Raw genomic sequence first — 15024 nt, 5'->3', positions numbered from 1 at the left:
CTAGATACCTGGGGGCCTGTTTGATAGCCAAATGAATCAACTGAAAATCAGAAAAACTTGTATTCATCAGGGGCATTGATTCATGGGAATACAAACCAACAAACTAGCCATTTTTAAAATGAATCTGGTGATTCTTTTTTAATTCGTGCCCATCTCTAATACAGAGCAATAAAAACCATTTGAATCTGACTTATAAGAATGACTAGCAGCATCTAACAGCTGCATGCTGTGTAAGTAAAACAGTAAACAAGACAGAATTCATTTCTAGCATTTATATACCACCCCACTTAATGGAAAACCACTACTCTAGGGGAATCTTATACGACATAGATCCTTTTCCCATCCCCCACCCTCTGGGCAAAAAAACAAAAAAAAAGTAAACAAGCAACAAACCAATAAAATACGAATAAACACAAATACATAAACAGAAGGGTTTGTAATGTCCACTTAAGGGCAGATACTATACAGACGACTTTTTCTTTAGCGTGAAAATTCAGTGAGTGAAGGATCACCACATGCTCAGTTCCTACTCCAGTCCTCTGAAGATGCCGGCCACAGAGACTGGCGAAACGTTAGGAAGAAAAGCCTTCGAGAAACATTTACTGATTAAACTTTGCCCCCTGCTGGACGAAGGAAGGAGATAATTTTAATTAATGGTGGCCTTTTTCAATGTATTACAAGTAGAGGGTGCTCAGAAGTAGTTTACCATTCCCTTCTCATGGGGGCACCCTGGGACTGTACAGCTTGCCCAAGGCTACATAGGCTGGCTCTTCTGAGAGGCACAGTGAGGAATCCGATTCTCAGTCCCTGGTTTTGCAGCCAGATACCTAAACCACTGTGCTATCCAGCCAGATAAGTTTTTTAAAACAATGATTAATCCTAATAATGGGCATGTCGTGAGAATGGCTGATGGTCAGATTCCAAAAGATCTCCTGTATGGAGAATTAGTGCAGGGAAACCGCCTCAGAGGGAGACCACAGCTGCGCCACAAGGATATCTGCAAGCGGGATCTGAAGACCTTAGGAATGGACCTCAACAGATGGGAAATCTTGACATCTGAGTGTTCAGCCTGGAGGCAGGCGTTGCATCATGGCCTCTCCCATTTTGAAGAGACCCTTGTCCAGCAGGCTGAGGCAAAGAAGCAGTCCCAAAGCCAGCAAGATCAGGGAGCTGGACAGGGGACAGATTGTATTTGTCTTCCGTGTGGAAGGGACTGTCACTCTCAAATTGGCTTTCTTAGCCACACTAGATGCTGTTCCAAGACCTCCATACAGAGCACGTAACCATAGTCTCTCGAGACTGAAGGATGCCTAAACAAAATCCTAATAAATAACGTTACATGTATACTTAGTTAAACATCTAGTTATTTATTATTTAAAACAGCAGTTCTTTCATAAGTGCTTATCCAGGTGATCATGCGGAGGGAGGGCAAATATTTCAGAGGAACATTCAGGTCCCTTCTTTGCTCTGGAGCACACGTCTCATCCTATTTAAAGATTCCTGACTCGTGAACCCAGGGGGTTGCCAGATCTTTTTCATCAGCCGGCGCACATGGGCGGTGGACTCACGCAGATCTGTGGTCCTTTGGCTTCCAGTTCCTTTCTTTCCAGGAAACTGCTGTGCCTGGTCAGCCAGAATCTTCACTGGGAGATTCCTGCTGATACCTCCCTTTGCCCTCCTATCATGTCCCTCCTGCTTTCACATGGGTTTATCCGGAAAGGGAACCCAACCACAAATTGAAGACCATTCTTCCCTGCAATTGGATATTCCGGCAGGCGGCAAGTTCCCAGCTTTCTCCTAGCAGGGCTGGTCTTGTATCTTTGCAAGTTGGAATACTTTGCTGAAATTCAACAGATGAAGCTTTAGCACAGCGAAGATATGGTAATGGGAGAGCTGCCTCGGTGGCTAATTTCTCCTCATTAACACAACCATTGAAGTTATAACAGTCCTGCCATTCAGAAACCCTGTTTCAATGTACATAAGGTATATACTGTATGCATACATGTCTCAAAAACATATGTTCTGCAACCCCCCCTTCTGTTAGATTTCAAGACAGTGTGTACAATATAAAAGCAAACAATACTAGGAAATACATATTTGAAACAAAGCAGCACATTGAAACTTAATTAATAGCGGGTTATATAGCTCCTACCCTGTAAACGATGGAGCAAGTAAAACTGCATTTGCTTGGCAGCAGGGAAGCTAGGCATATGATTCTTTCCCCCTGAGGCTGCTTCCTTTACTTCCCAGTTATGTGCAAAAAAGAGGGCTGCACATACGAATCAGATGCATGAATATGGGGTGTGTTTGTGTGTCGAGGAAAGAGAATGGGGTGTATATGTATATGTGTACATAGTCTGATCCCAACCATTTTAGGCCACACTTGTTATGCCTCCCTCTACTACCAGCATGCAGGTCTTGACAACTTTTTTCCAAAGGACCTGAGGGGAGAGCCTCTCCACCTAACTTCAAAGATAGTCAAGTGCAACACAAATCTCTATAAGAGCAGCATTGCACAGCAATTCTTGTTCCGAAACTAATTAAAGGTAAAGCTCTGTATTCTAGATAGCACATCATTGAAAGCCAGGAACGCATATGCGTACCCAGAGACATGATCTAACAGAGTTTCATGCCTCAGGAATAGTGAGTGCCCAAAGAAGACGGTGTTGATCCTTAAGTGGCCAGTCATAAAACAAAAGAAGCTCATTTGCAAGCTAAGGGAGGTGTGAAAGGCTTATCCTTTTTTATACAGTGGACCCTCGACTTATGGAATTAACCCGTATTGGAACGGTGGCTGCAGGTCGAAAAGTCTGTAGGTCGAGGCTCCATTGACCTACAATGCATTGAAAGCCAATTAATCCATAACTGGCCATTTTTGTTCCATTTTGAGTTTTTTTCTGGTCTGTAGGTCGATTCTCTGGCTGCAAGTTGAACCTAAATTTTGCAGCCAGAGAAGTCTGTAACTCGAAAGTCTGTAAGTGGAGCCGTCTGTAAGTCGAGGGTCCACTGTAATCAGACATCTATGAGTATTGAAGAAATCTCTGCTTCTAACAACATGCTGCCTATAACATACAGTTTGATTGTTAGGCTGCAGTCTTGTACTGACCAATTTCAATGGAAGCTCCATTGTTAACAGTGTGACATGATCAGAACTCCCTCCCTGGGGGGGCCAGGCTGGCCCCACCTTTGCTGTCCTTCCGAAAGCAAGGAAATGTCTTTATATTCAGGCAGGCTTTTCTTTAGTGACTGACAGTCCGAGAGGGGTTTTTTTTAATGGATTGTTGTGCTCTGTTGTTTATAAATGTGTTTTAGGGTTTTTTTAAAGTATTGATATTTGTATACTTCTCCCTTACATTCATAGAGGATTGGGAGTGGAGAGCAAACCAGAACTGCAGCGGGTCCTGGAACATCGGCGACGAAACCAGTTGATCCGACAGAGGAAGGAAGAAGAAGAAGCAAAGAAGTTAAAGTCCCCCTTTGAACAAGAGCTCATGAAGAGGCAGCAGAGGCTGGATCAGGTAGAAAGCCACCCCCCAGATTTATTACATTAGAGGTCTTTAACCGCAAAGGACAGAGATTTTAATAAAGTAGAAAGGACGGATTAAAAATTAGTTATTCCGTGATGACTCGTGATGCACAAAGGGTTCTTCAGATCATTTCACCCACATACAACCCTGCTTGGTAGACTAAGTGGAGAGAGAGAGAGAGAAAGACTGTGATCTGTGCAGGATACCAGAGGAGCTCCATATCTCGAACAGAGCTATGGTCCAGATAACCCACCCCAGTGCTCTGAGGTATCGTGAGATGACCCACCTGAGGGACCAGAAGCTGAGGGACAGGAGTGGTAGCTTGCTGCCTGATTGTCCTGAACTCTCTGGATTTTCTCTTGTGCCAGAAGACAAGGCTATGCACCAATTGGTCCTCTGTACCCTCGCCCGAGGGAAGGAGGGAGGGACATTTTGCTCACGAGGGCTTCCGCAATCAACTCACAACCTGATTTTGCTTTTATCTCTGGTCAGGCGCAATAATGTACTTAATGCCCAGAAAGCTGTTGCACAGGTTTAGCTCTTTTTCACAACACAGGCAAATATTGCTGCTGAGGAGGCTTAAGTAGACTTGAGCTATGCTTTGTCTACACTTAGCAGAGAAATGACTAAACTAGTGCTGTGATAAGACTATCTGGCTCTGCCTGCTTTGCACTGGCCTTTTGGCCCAGTGCCTTTAGCTCCACTCTGGAGTGGAAAGTGGCTTCTCAGAATCTTTCCACATTCTGCCTCTGGACCAAAGACGTTCCCCCCCCCATGGCCTGAAGGATCCTGCCGCTCTCAGGTACAGTGGTGGACACGATCACACTGCCGGTAATAAAGAAAGATTCAGTTGTCCGTCAAGGCCTATGGAAGGGCCAGCCTCTTGTCCCGCACCTCAAGCAGCAAAAATAGCTCAGTCCTAACCATTGTGAAGAATTCCGCCTGCAGGTCTGTGAAGGAAGACACCCTCAAGAGGCCAGAGATGCTATACAGTGGTGCCTCGCTAGACTATGATAATCCATTCCATTAGCGAAATCATCGTCTAGCGAGAAGCATTTCCCCATTGGAATGCATTGAAACCTGTTTAATGCATTCCAATGGGGAAGAATCGTCATTGTCTAGTGAAGATCAGCCATAGGGAAACCACTTTGCAAACCGCCGATCAGCTGTTTAAATAGCTGTCTTGCAAAGCTTAGGTCCCAAAAACACCCGTTTTGCGAGCGCAGAGGGAGCTGTCAAAATCGTTGTCTAGCGAAAATTGGTTTGCGAACCAGGGACCAAACATTGTCCAGCGAAATTCCCCGATAGGAATCACTGTTTTGCGAATCGCTATAGCGATCACAAAAAGTCAGTGTCTAGCAAAAAACCTGCCATGCGGGGTAACTGTCTACTGAGGCACCACTGTATTTTGAGCTACCTTTTTCTCACTAGTCATCACATGTAAAGGCATCACTTTGGCCACCCATTTCTGCTAAAATAGTTCAGCCAGATTGGTTGCCCACACTGAACTCTACTTTGCCTTGAAAGGAGTCAGTCTACACGAATAAGCACTTTCTTAGGCTACCGGTGTGTGTATTTCTTCCTTTTCCTCCTTTTGATGCTGCTACTTCGAGATGGGGAACTGGCACCACTATCCTCCCTCTTTCCACCCACCCATGTCCCTAAAATTTTTCCTGCCAACTGAGCAGGCAAAAAACAACAACAACCACACCCAGTTTGGCCTACTTCTGTGTTTTTAAGAGCAATTTAATCCATAGTGATCATGAGATAAACACCTCCCTCTGCTATTGATATTTACAATTGAGGCTGTTGTTAAAGACGTAGGAACAAGGATAAACAAAACAGTTGGCAACCTCAACTCTTGAAGTTTGGAGAGTCAGAGTGACTCAGTCCTTATCTATCATGTTGGTTCTTCCTTTTAGACAGAGATGTTTGTGGGGAGAAGGTGACTCGGTTGAAAATGACAGGACTGGGAAGGGCAGCTTAAGATTCCTAAACTTGGCCCTCCAAATTCAAATATGGGAATCCCGTCCTGTGTCCTAATCTGTGACTAGCAATTATATGCCGGCTCCCTTTACTCAGTACTCATAGGAATATTCCACAGGCGTTCCCTTAAATTTAAACATGTTCCGCCTGCAGGTAGCGGGATCACAGCCACAGCGTTTCTAAACCTCCTGCCAAGATAGCTGAGCCACCATGTTTCTGTCCTTATGTAATCCCCAATCCCACTGAAGTCACTGAGAGCTCTAAGCTTGTAGGTATTTCCTATACAGGTATATTGCAGCTTTTCATTTAGCCCAACTGAAGAAACAACCAAAAAGTTGCTGTGCTCTTACAGGATAGAGATTTTAAATAAACTTTTAATAAATCTGTGTATACATCTCCTGAAGGCATGATTACCAGGATGTTCTCATATTCATTTTTCTTTTTCTTTTTTTTTCCCATAAAGGCAGATTTCTCCTTTTCTAATTGCAGTTATTTTCACACATTGTAGGACAAGCCATATGGTAGTGTATAGTTCAAGGCTGGGAGGCAGCCTTATGTGATCTTAATTAGAAAGCTGTAATTAAAGCCTTTTAAGAAAGGACTTGTCTTAATACCAGTTAAATGAAATGTGTCTGTGTTCAGCCCCTACTAACCCCTACTAAACACATCTTGAATATTATGATTATTTTTCTTTATAAAATATTTTTATATATTTTTTCTTTATAAAAATAGTGGTGCCTGCCCTATTTTAGTAATTTCCTAAATGCAATATCTGCTGGAAGATATTTTGGTTAATTCCTTTTATTTTGCTGACCATAAAGTACAAAAAAATTTAAACAACCGCAGCACAGCGAAATGTGAAGGAGAATAGCGAAAAATCCTAACCTCAGCCTCTTTGTATATGACTAGCTCTTTGTATATAAAAATCACTTTACAGGTAGATTAAGTAGGAAGCATCTTTACTTACAGTTGATCTTCAGCTACAATCAAAGTATAAAAAAGTTTTAAAAAGATATTGCAGTCACAATCATGCTGGGAGACTCAGTCCACCATTGCAGCCATGTGGTGAGAGGTCAGGAACAGAGAAAGAACATGCCTACTCCAATTCAAAGTCAGAGAGGAAGAAACAAATAAACAACCAGAAGCAAACAAACAGAAAGAGGAGGTGAGGGCTTGCTTCAAGCCCAGGAAAAAAGACTTTGCTTATAGATTAGTGGCAAGGCATAATTATGTTAAGTTGTAGTGCCTCCTTCTCACTGAAACTCAGTGTTAGGTTGCATGAAAATTGTAATTTTTCTCCAGCAGTAGCAAGACAGGCAAGTACAGTGGGGTCTTGACTTAAGAACGACTCGAGTTAAGAACATTTTGACTTAAGAACCGCTCTCATAGGAAAATATTGACTTGACTTAAGTACTTAGATTTGAGTTAAGAACTGAAAAAAACCCACGTGGGAGGCAGGGAAAGTGCAAAATGTGAACTTTCAGTTAACTGTTGGCCAGTGAAAAGGGTGCCTGTCTGCTTCCTCACTCCTCCCAGCGTTTAGAGAGTGGATTGGGAGACAGTCTTCGGACTGCCTGGTATTGCCTGGACTGTATTTTCCCTGCCTTCCCTGAACCTTTCTTGACCTAAGGAAAAAAGAAACAAAATATCCCCCCTCTAGTGGTCGAAGGCGGAATAGCAGCTTCCCATTAGTTTCTATGGACGGAAAAGAGCAGATACGGATCAAATGGTTTTCAATGCATTCCTATGGGAAATGCAGATTTGACTTGAGAACTTTTTGACTTGAGAACCGCCTTCCAATATGGATTAAGTTCTCAAGTCAAGACCCCACTGTACAAGATGCAAACATGCTTTTATTAAGAGCTTTCAGCCGCTGCCTTTCATTTTAACTGGAGGGAGAGGTACAGTATATAAGAACAAAGTTTCAAACACATACTTTACCCTCTAGTGGCCATCTTCCTGCCATCATACCCAGATGTTTGCATGCCAAGATTTTCGTCACAGCTCCTGATAACAGGATAAGTCCTGCTTTAAACAGTTCCTTCCTACTGGCTGGACTGGCAGTTGAATTTAGTGGTTGGAAAAGTCAGCTTTTTTTCGACCACCTCCCCCCACCCCCCAAGATGCCTCAATCAGAATGGCCACCAGCCGTGCGGCTAGATGATTCTGAGGACGGTGGTTGAAATAAGTAACTTTTCTAAGGTAAGAATGAAACTTAAACCTCAATGCTGGTGATGGAGCAAAAACAAAAGTATGTTTCGCCACCACCCACCCACCCAAAGGCAGCAAGCCCAGTGTAGAGGATGCAGGGGCACATGTTGCACACATAGATACACCCATCCTCCAACTTCTTGTCACTGTTCCCCATTCCTGCCTCTGCTGCCTGAAGCGGTGGAATCATTTGGTCTAAGAATAGGGTTGTTTCTAGAGGTTTCCATAATAAAAATTCCTCTTAGGTAGGCTTTTAGGGCATCCCATAGCAATGCTGATTTTATTTCTGCAGTATCATTTATTTCATAAAATTTTTTAATTTATTTTATTTTTTCCAATAATTTCTATATTTAAAGACACATTAGGGCTCAATCTCCAAATTCTAGATTTACTCTTTACTTCACTAACCTCAGAAGCAGGTGTAACGTAAAACAAAATAATGTGTTACCTGGATCTGGTTCCCTGCTTTTAGAAGTAACAACTACCACAGATTCTCATTTTCTTCTCTTGTTAACAATGCATACAGGCATCCCTCCAAGAATGAAAATTGTGTTTTTACATATATATTTTTGTTCTGACCTACCTTCCCCCTGATTGATATCTCTTTCTTTTCTTTTTAAGCATCTTATTTCCTTCTCTTTCTTTAAAACCAAAACCAGAAAGCCAACATAAGGACCACACAGCTTATCGAACGGGTTACAAATACTCTGGGGAGCCTCCCAGAAATGCTAATTTTCATCATTTCCAGAGGACACTCTGTAGAGTTAGAGGGTTAGAGTTGTCATCATCCAGGCGCTGCTGCATGTAGAGGTGTTATGAAATTGGCAGGGGGATAAAAATGAATATTGCTGTATATCATAGTTTTGCTTGTCATGTGTTGGGTTCTGAACCACTAGCAACTTAAACCACAGTTTGTTTAAGCCCAGTCTGTAGCACTCAAAAGCCAGCCCCTTTGCCAGCTCTTTCAGAAAGCTCTCAGCTTTCTGTCCTTTCTGGACCAGACTTAATGTTATTAAAACTTCAGCATGCGTAAATACCTCTCTTCATTAGTTCAATTATATTTCCTGCCTTTCTTCCACCAGTTGGAAAGAGAACAAGAGAAGCAAGAAGAAAATGCACCAGAATTTGTTAAAGTCAAAGAAAATCTGAGAAGGACATCCACGCTTACTGGCGCAGAGAAAGTTGCGTAGCCGACATCAGCTGAGACCAAAGTAGAAGAGAAATTTCAGCTTTTTGAATAACTTCATGCTGACGTCTTTGGTAAACAGTGGACTCTCGTGGTTATGTCTTTGGGGCTCTTTCCTGTTTATTGATGCTTTGCTCCCCGTAAAAATTCCACAGGGGGACCTTTTCACATCCTGTCAGGAGGAAAACAAAAGTGTGGTGTTTCTCCAGGAGGAGGTACACGGATAAGAAAAGGGTGAGAGAGTGCAGAACAATAAGCCTTACTCTCAGGATTGTGCCCCTTCTGCATCATGACTAACCCTTGGCTAATACGCTTGCCATTCAGCACAGGCTCAGGAGATGAAGAAATATGGGCATACTTCATGAAAAAGAAGAGACTGTTGCACGCCAAGTACTCCAGCATCAAAATACTTTTTAAATTTTTTTTTAAAAGCTGGTCTTGAAATGTCTCGCATTCGAAGGAAACTGAAGCTCCTGTTTCAAGGCGAGCCTGAGAGGATGGTTAAAAAAAGGGAGTTTTTTGCCAGCATGGAAAGGGATTGCTGTGTTTCAGAGCACCTCAGCCTGTGTCTGCATGATTTGTATGGCATCTCCGCAACACTACAAAGCAAATGCCTTTGTATCAATAGAAGCAGGGAAAATGCAGAGCTTGGAAATAATATGCCAACACGTTAAATCGATTTGTTATTAGGCTCATGAAAAAAGGGCTCGCTCAGCTGTCCTAATGTCATTTTCTTAACCCACAGGGACTGGGAGTGGGTGGAGAAGGGCTTTCATTACCGAACTGCAGTTATATTTTATTACTGAAAACTTGCCACAACTCGAGTCTAGAAAAGAACCATTGAAAGATGATGCTGAAAGTGCTGGAATGCAAGGCGCTGTCTGGATTGTCTGTAAAAATGAGGGGGATAATGCCATTTCCAGAGAAGAGTTAAAGTCTGTTTGCACACTGCCTAGATACAGCAATCTGATACCACTTAACTGTCATACTCCGGTGAAAGAACTCTTTCCCTCCTAAGTACACACTCCTCTGCACTAGAGCTCTTGATCAAAGAATTCTAAATACCTTGCCAAACTTAAGATCCCACAACCTATTATGGAGTGGTGGGAGTTTAAGGGAGTATCACACTGCAGTAGCCATGTCACATAGATACACTCGGGGCAGAGAGGAACAGGTGACAGCTTTGTAGATAGAAGGGGGACTCCCTACAGCAGTGGTTCCCAACCTTGGGTAACCTGGGTCTTCTTGGACTGCAGCTTCCAGAAAACCCAGCCAGCACAAGGGTTTTTTTGGACTGCAGTTCCACAATCTGGGAATTGCAGTCCAAAAATACCGGGGTTACTCAGGGTTGCGAACCAGTGCCCGGAAGAATTAAAGGATGCTTGATTACCCTAGTGCGAGGTTTCCATAGTTCCAAGGACTGGAAATAAGCTTGCTTTTGCTTGTTGATTGCAATTCTCAGATAAGGGTCTTGCCAGTTTCTGCCCTCAGTGTACCCTGAAACAAGGGCACAGACAGACACCGGCTGAAAACCTGCGGCGCAGGTTCGTATAGGACAAAACTTTTGAAAGCGAGTTGCTACACATTAAGAAATCTCAATAGACGTTATCTGTTGCATGCTGAGTCAAGCAACTTGGTGTGCAATAAATAGTGCCTGCAAGGATTTCTTAACTTATGGCAGTTCACATCATGTTGTTTGCCTGACTGTGCAACAGGATTTCAGCCTCTGTGTGATTTGTTTTTCTTTTTCTACTCCTTTTTCCTTCATGATTTTCTTTTCTGCTAAGTATAGAAGAAATCACATGAAAACACAAGCGGGCTGGAAACTGAAGATAATCCTGCCTGAACCTCTGGTAAATGTCTGTGAATTGGGCAGTGCGATTTCACAAATAAAGGCTTCTCCTGCATGCTGGGAGCAAACTTTGTGTACAAGAAGCCAAAGAAGCATAGGGAGAAGTGCAAGGGGCAACGCTAGGTCAGGAGTATTGCCTCTGGCTGCAAACGTTCCTGTTTAAGCCTTTTGGATTGTTTAAGCAATCCTCACCATACCCTGGACTGCCAGAAAGTTGAACACCTGGGTCCTAGATCAATTCAAGCCTGAATTACCTTTCAGAAATAACAAAACTGAGGCTGTCCTACTTTGGGCACATCATGAGAAGGCAAGATTTGCTGGAGAAGATAATAATGCTAGCAGAAGTTGAAGGCAGCAGGAAAAGAGGAAGACCAACAGTGAGGTGGACTGCCTCCATCTAGGAAATTTTGAGTTTACAAGAGTTCAGCAGGGCTGCTGAGGGCAGGAAGTTTTGGAGATCTCTCATTCATAAGGTCACAGAAGTCAGAGGTAGTTTGATGGCACATAACGCCAGCAACGTGGCTTCCTTAAAGACTAGATACTTTATTCTTTAAAAAAAGCCAAATGGAAGTGGAGGATTATGCATGTGTTGTGTTGAGCAGTCCAGATTCTGATTGTGAGTCTTACATCTAAAATATTATACTGTTGCTAATCATGGATCAGATTATTTGTAACCAGTGGACGATAAACATACAGGGTCAGAATCCATTTGAGACTCCACTGAGCAGGAGGCTGTACCAGCAGAGTCTTGTGAGCTGCACAGCGTTGCTGTTGGGTGAGTGGCCCTTTCTACTGAGACAGCCCCGTTTACACTTATGGGAGGAGGTGGTCGAGATCTTGCAGACGAAAGTGTCAAAACACTTGTGTTTTAACAGTTGATTGCAAAAGCAATTTGGCCGAACAAGATCCTGGTCATAGAAACAAGACTACCAGGAGGACCTGCGTTAATAACCATGTTCATTCTTTGCAGAGGGAGCATGAAACCCTGTGCAGCACAATTTGTCTGCCCTTCAGATGATGATGTTTGAAGCTGGCATACTTAGATGAGACCTGCAGAGAAATCAGTTAGGAAATGCAATGGTTAGTCCCAGCTCCAGGACACTCACTGATTTCTATTATCACTTATGTTTTAGCCACTATGGGTTGTATCCAGACTTTAATACTTAGCTACCGGGTAAAAGAAAAGCAAAATAAGCCCTCCACATCCTAAAGAATGCTGCCGAAAAGCTGAGGTAACTAGCGGTAATGTATTTTTATATTTTTGTTTCTGTTGTGTGCAGAAGGAACTGCAACCAGTGTTCAGTTCTGGTGCTCAGAAGAAGGGCCAGGACTCTACCTTGTTCCTAAGCTTCTCTCGTTTGCACTAGGCTTGGTGGATCTCAGCATTATAACTTAAAAACAAATGCCTCAAACAGATCCTGCAAACCCTGATGCCTGCACTCCCTAGCTATTGAGGTTCAGCTTTGTTGCGCATTAAAATAAATTGGCCAGTATCCTTTTGCAAAAGCGTGAAGCAGAGCAGCAGTTTTGTAAGGACCTCCCTTCTCCAGCAGATTTCCTGTCTTGTGCTCATTCTCACACTGGTTATGAGGTCAGGCATACACCAGGAAACCTGATGGAGCGAGAGGAGGGTCTTCATCAAACTACCCTTCTACTCTTAAGTTTTGTAGTAGTGTGCAGGCCATTATCTTTTTTTAAAAGGTTCTTTTACCCTGTGAGACCATGGTTTGGTCCTCCCCAAATTACCTGTAAGGACAGTGGCACGATGTTCTTTTTTACAGAGGGAGATTTAGCTGAAAAGTGTTTTTTTTTTTAATCAAAAGAAGATATATTCCCCGCAAAATCATCTTGAATAGTAATGGGTATTGCAAACAGTGGATAGTAATTGGTTTCATTTAAATTATTTCCAAATGCCTAAAGAGGATTTTTTACACAGACAGGACCTAGCTTGTGACTCACTAATCCATAGGCCGACCTGGTGGATATTAAATACAATCCCTAGAGGTATTAAACACTTAGCATTTTATTTCCTCTGGAATCATCTGGGGTCATTAACTCAAATAACAGGTTGACTTCCACCTTGGGTGATGTTTGAAAAAACAAGCAGTTTCCTCCTGAGAGAACTCGGCTTACATGGCATTATTCCTTCAGCTTTTGAAGAGTTTATTATTATCCCTTAAAAATGCTTATGACTGGCCCGCAGAAATCTTCATTCCCTATTTGACTTACATCTTATATATGTTGTAATATTTGTGCTTCTGCTGTAAATACGTTATCATCTTGAACACTCACATTCACTTTAACTGTCACCATTGCTTTGAGCAGGGAGGGAGGAGGGCGTTAATAAATGAATTGATAATTGTATATTTTGCTAGAACTGGAGCTACTCTGTAAATGAAAATGGACCACAGCCAAATAAACTGATTTCATTTTTTTTTTTTTTTGTAAAAATAATTAAGGTTTAAAGAAAGCCATGTTTCCAGGTTTATAGAGAAAATTGTTTCTCCCTTCATGGACACAGGTCGTCTCCACCTTATGTGATGTTCTGAAAGCCATTCCCCCAAAAAGCAAGCAAATGTGCATAATTTGTGAGAGAAGCTTGTGATGTGACACCCAAACACTTTCATTGGTTGAGAATTTCTTTCTTCCAATACTGGGCTCTCTTTAACATGTATTTCTGGCCTCCAGTAGCACCTTTCTAGTCACATATAGGCCACCACTCATGGAGGTAGAGATGGGAGAAGACGTGAAGAAAAGCCGATGACAAGAAAAGGACTTCAGAAGCAGCAGGAGTAGAAATACGTAGGATTACCGTATGATTACTGAACTGAGTGAGTCAGCTGCCTCAGTAGGAATTGCTGGAGTTGGTGAACGCTGGTGAGGTTCAGGAGCCAGCTAACCAGTAAGCTAGCATCCACCGGTGCTGCTGAAGTAAGATTAGTTTGTTTTGCTTCCTTGTGTGCATAGTGGGGGGAGCGAGAGCAGGATTGAGGATGGGCACCATCTTGCCCTACCCCTCATAACAAGATTCCTTGAGACAAGACACTCACAGATGGGCTGCAATGGGGCGACACAAAAATTGCCTTTCAGATTGATTTCTGTTGTCCTGATAACAATATTGGATGGAATGTGTTTGCTGTATTGGCTTGGAGGGAGACAAAGGCTATGCAGTTAGGTAAATATTTTTGTGTATGAAGAGAATTCATTAGCAAACATACTCTCATATCCTCTCTACAGGAAAGATGCTGCATCACAGCTCTAAGCCACTAGATTTCCCTTCTCACTGGTTTATATTTTCAGAGCCTGGGAATCACTTTTAAAAGTAACTCATTATGAAGCCAACAAGATAACCTGTTGTAGTGTTAAATTTTTCTTCCTTTCTTTATTAGCAGCTCATTGAATTAATGTGTTTTCCTTTGCGGTCTTGGAGGTAGAGGATCAAAGGGATTGATAAGAGATCATCAACAACATAACTTATTTTAAAGTACTGACTTTTAAAAGATTTGTTATTGTTTTCTTAAGGAATTTAAGGGAACTGTTAGGTCAGTGGAGGAGCCTCCTGGAGCAGTGTTTAAACTGCTGTACTGCAGCCAAAACTGTGCTCACAAACCAGGGTTCAATTGAGGCTTCTATCCTTCCCAGGTCAGTAAAATTAGTACCCAGCTCACTGGGGGGGACAATGTGTAGCCTGCATGCTTAAGTTGTAAACCGTCCAGAGAGTGCTTTAAGTGCTTTGCTTTTTGCTGGAGGGCAAAAAGTGGTCATTCCTGCTAGGGGATTTGAGAAGTTGTAGTCCCCAAAAAGTAACTTTTCCAAGATTAACGGCCATGTACATGGAAAAGGAGTGACGGGTCAGCTTTCCAATGTTGTCCCACTTTGTTCATTCTCATCTTTCTATTCTCCAAAAAGCACAATTTCAAAAGAAGGTGTCACTCCCTTACATCAAAGCTTATAACAAATATGTGGCTGTGTCCAGAAAGTGGGAGGTTTGACCTGAAACAACAAAACTAGTTGCGTTTGGAAAATGTAATTCAGGAAACCAATTTGGAGATACAGCAGAGCTGCCTGAAGCTGACTGGGAAGAAGCAGATGGGAAGAGGCCAATCATGCAGAGGCACAGCTGACAGATTCCTTCATGAACTGGTACTTAGACAGTTTATCATTCATCATTTGATGCACAGATTCCTTTTGTCATGTTATCATGTTCACACAAGTGTGCCTAAGTAGAACTGCGGGAGTTCTGCTTGGGTATTATATATTTG

The 15024-nt window shown here is 42.6% G+C and overlaps 1 protein-coding gene across 3 annotated transcripts in view; it reads left to right on the top strand.

Moving 5' to 3' along the window:
- The window catches only part of FAM107A (family with sequence similarity 107 member A), an 83688-nt gene extending 70491 nt beyond the window's left edge, over positions 1-13197 (top strand). For all 3 annotated transcript variants that reach the window (XM_020795443.3, XM_020795444.3, XM_020795445.3), the window contains 2 exons: positions 3362-3518; positions 8807-13197. In XM_020795443.3, coding sequence (XP_020651102.1) covers positions 3362-3518; positions 8807-8914 — 265 coding nt within the window. In that variant the 3' untranslated portion in view covers positions 8915-13197. The remainder of the gene's footprint in view (positions 1-3361; positions 3519-8806) is intronic.
- The last annotated feature ends 1827 nt before the right edge of the window (positions 13198-15024 follow it).

The sequence above is a fragment of the Pogona vitticeps genome, chromosome 2, assembly GCF_051106095.1.
Source record: "Pogona vitticeps strain Pit_001003342236 chromosome 2, PviZW2.1, whole genome shotgun sequence".
Lineage (NCBI taxonomy): Eukaryota > Metazoa > Chordata > Lepidosauria > Squamata > Agamidae > Pogona > Pogona vitticeps.
Note: the sequence above shows the minus strand (reverse complement) of the source record. Positions and strands in the feature narration are given on the sequence as shown.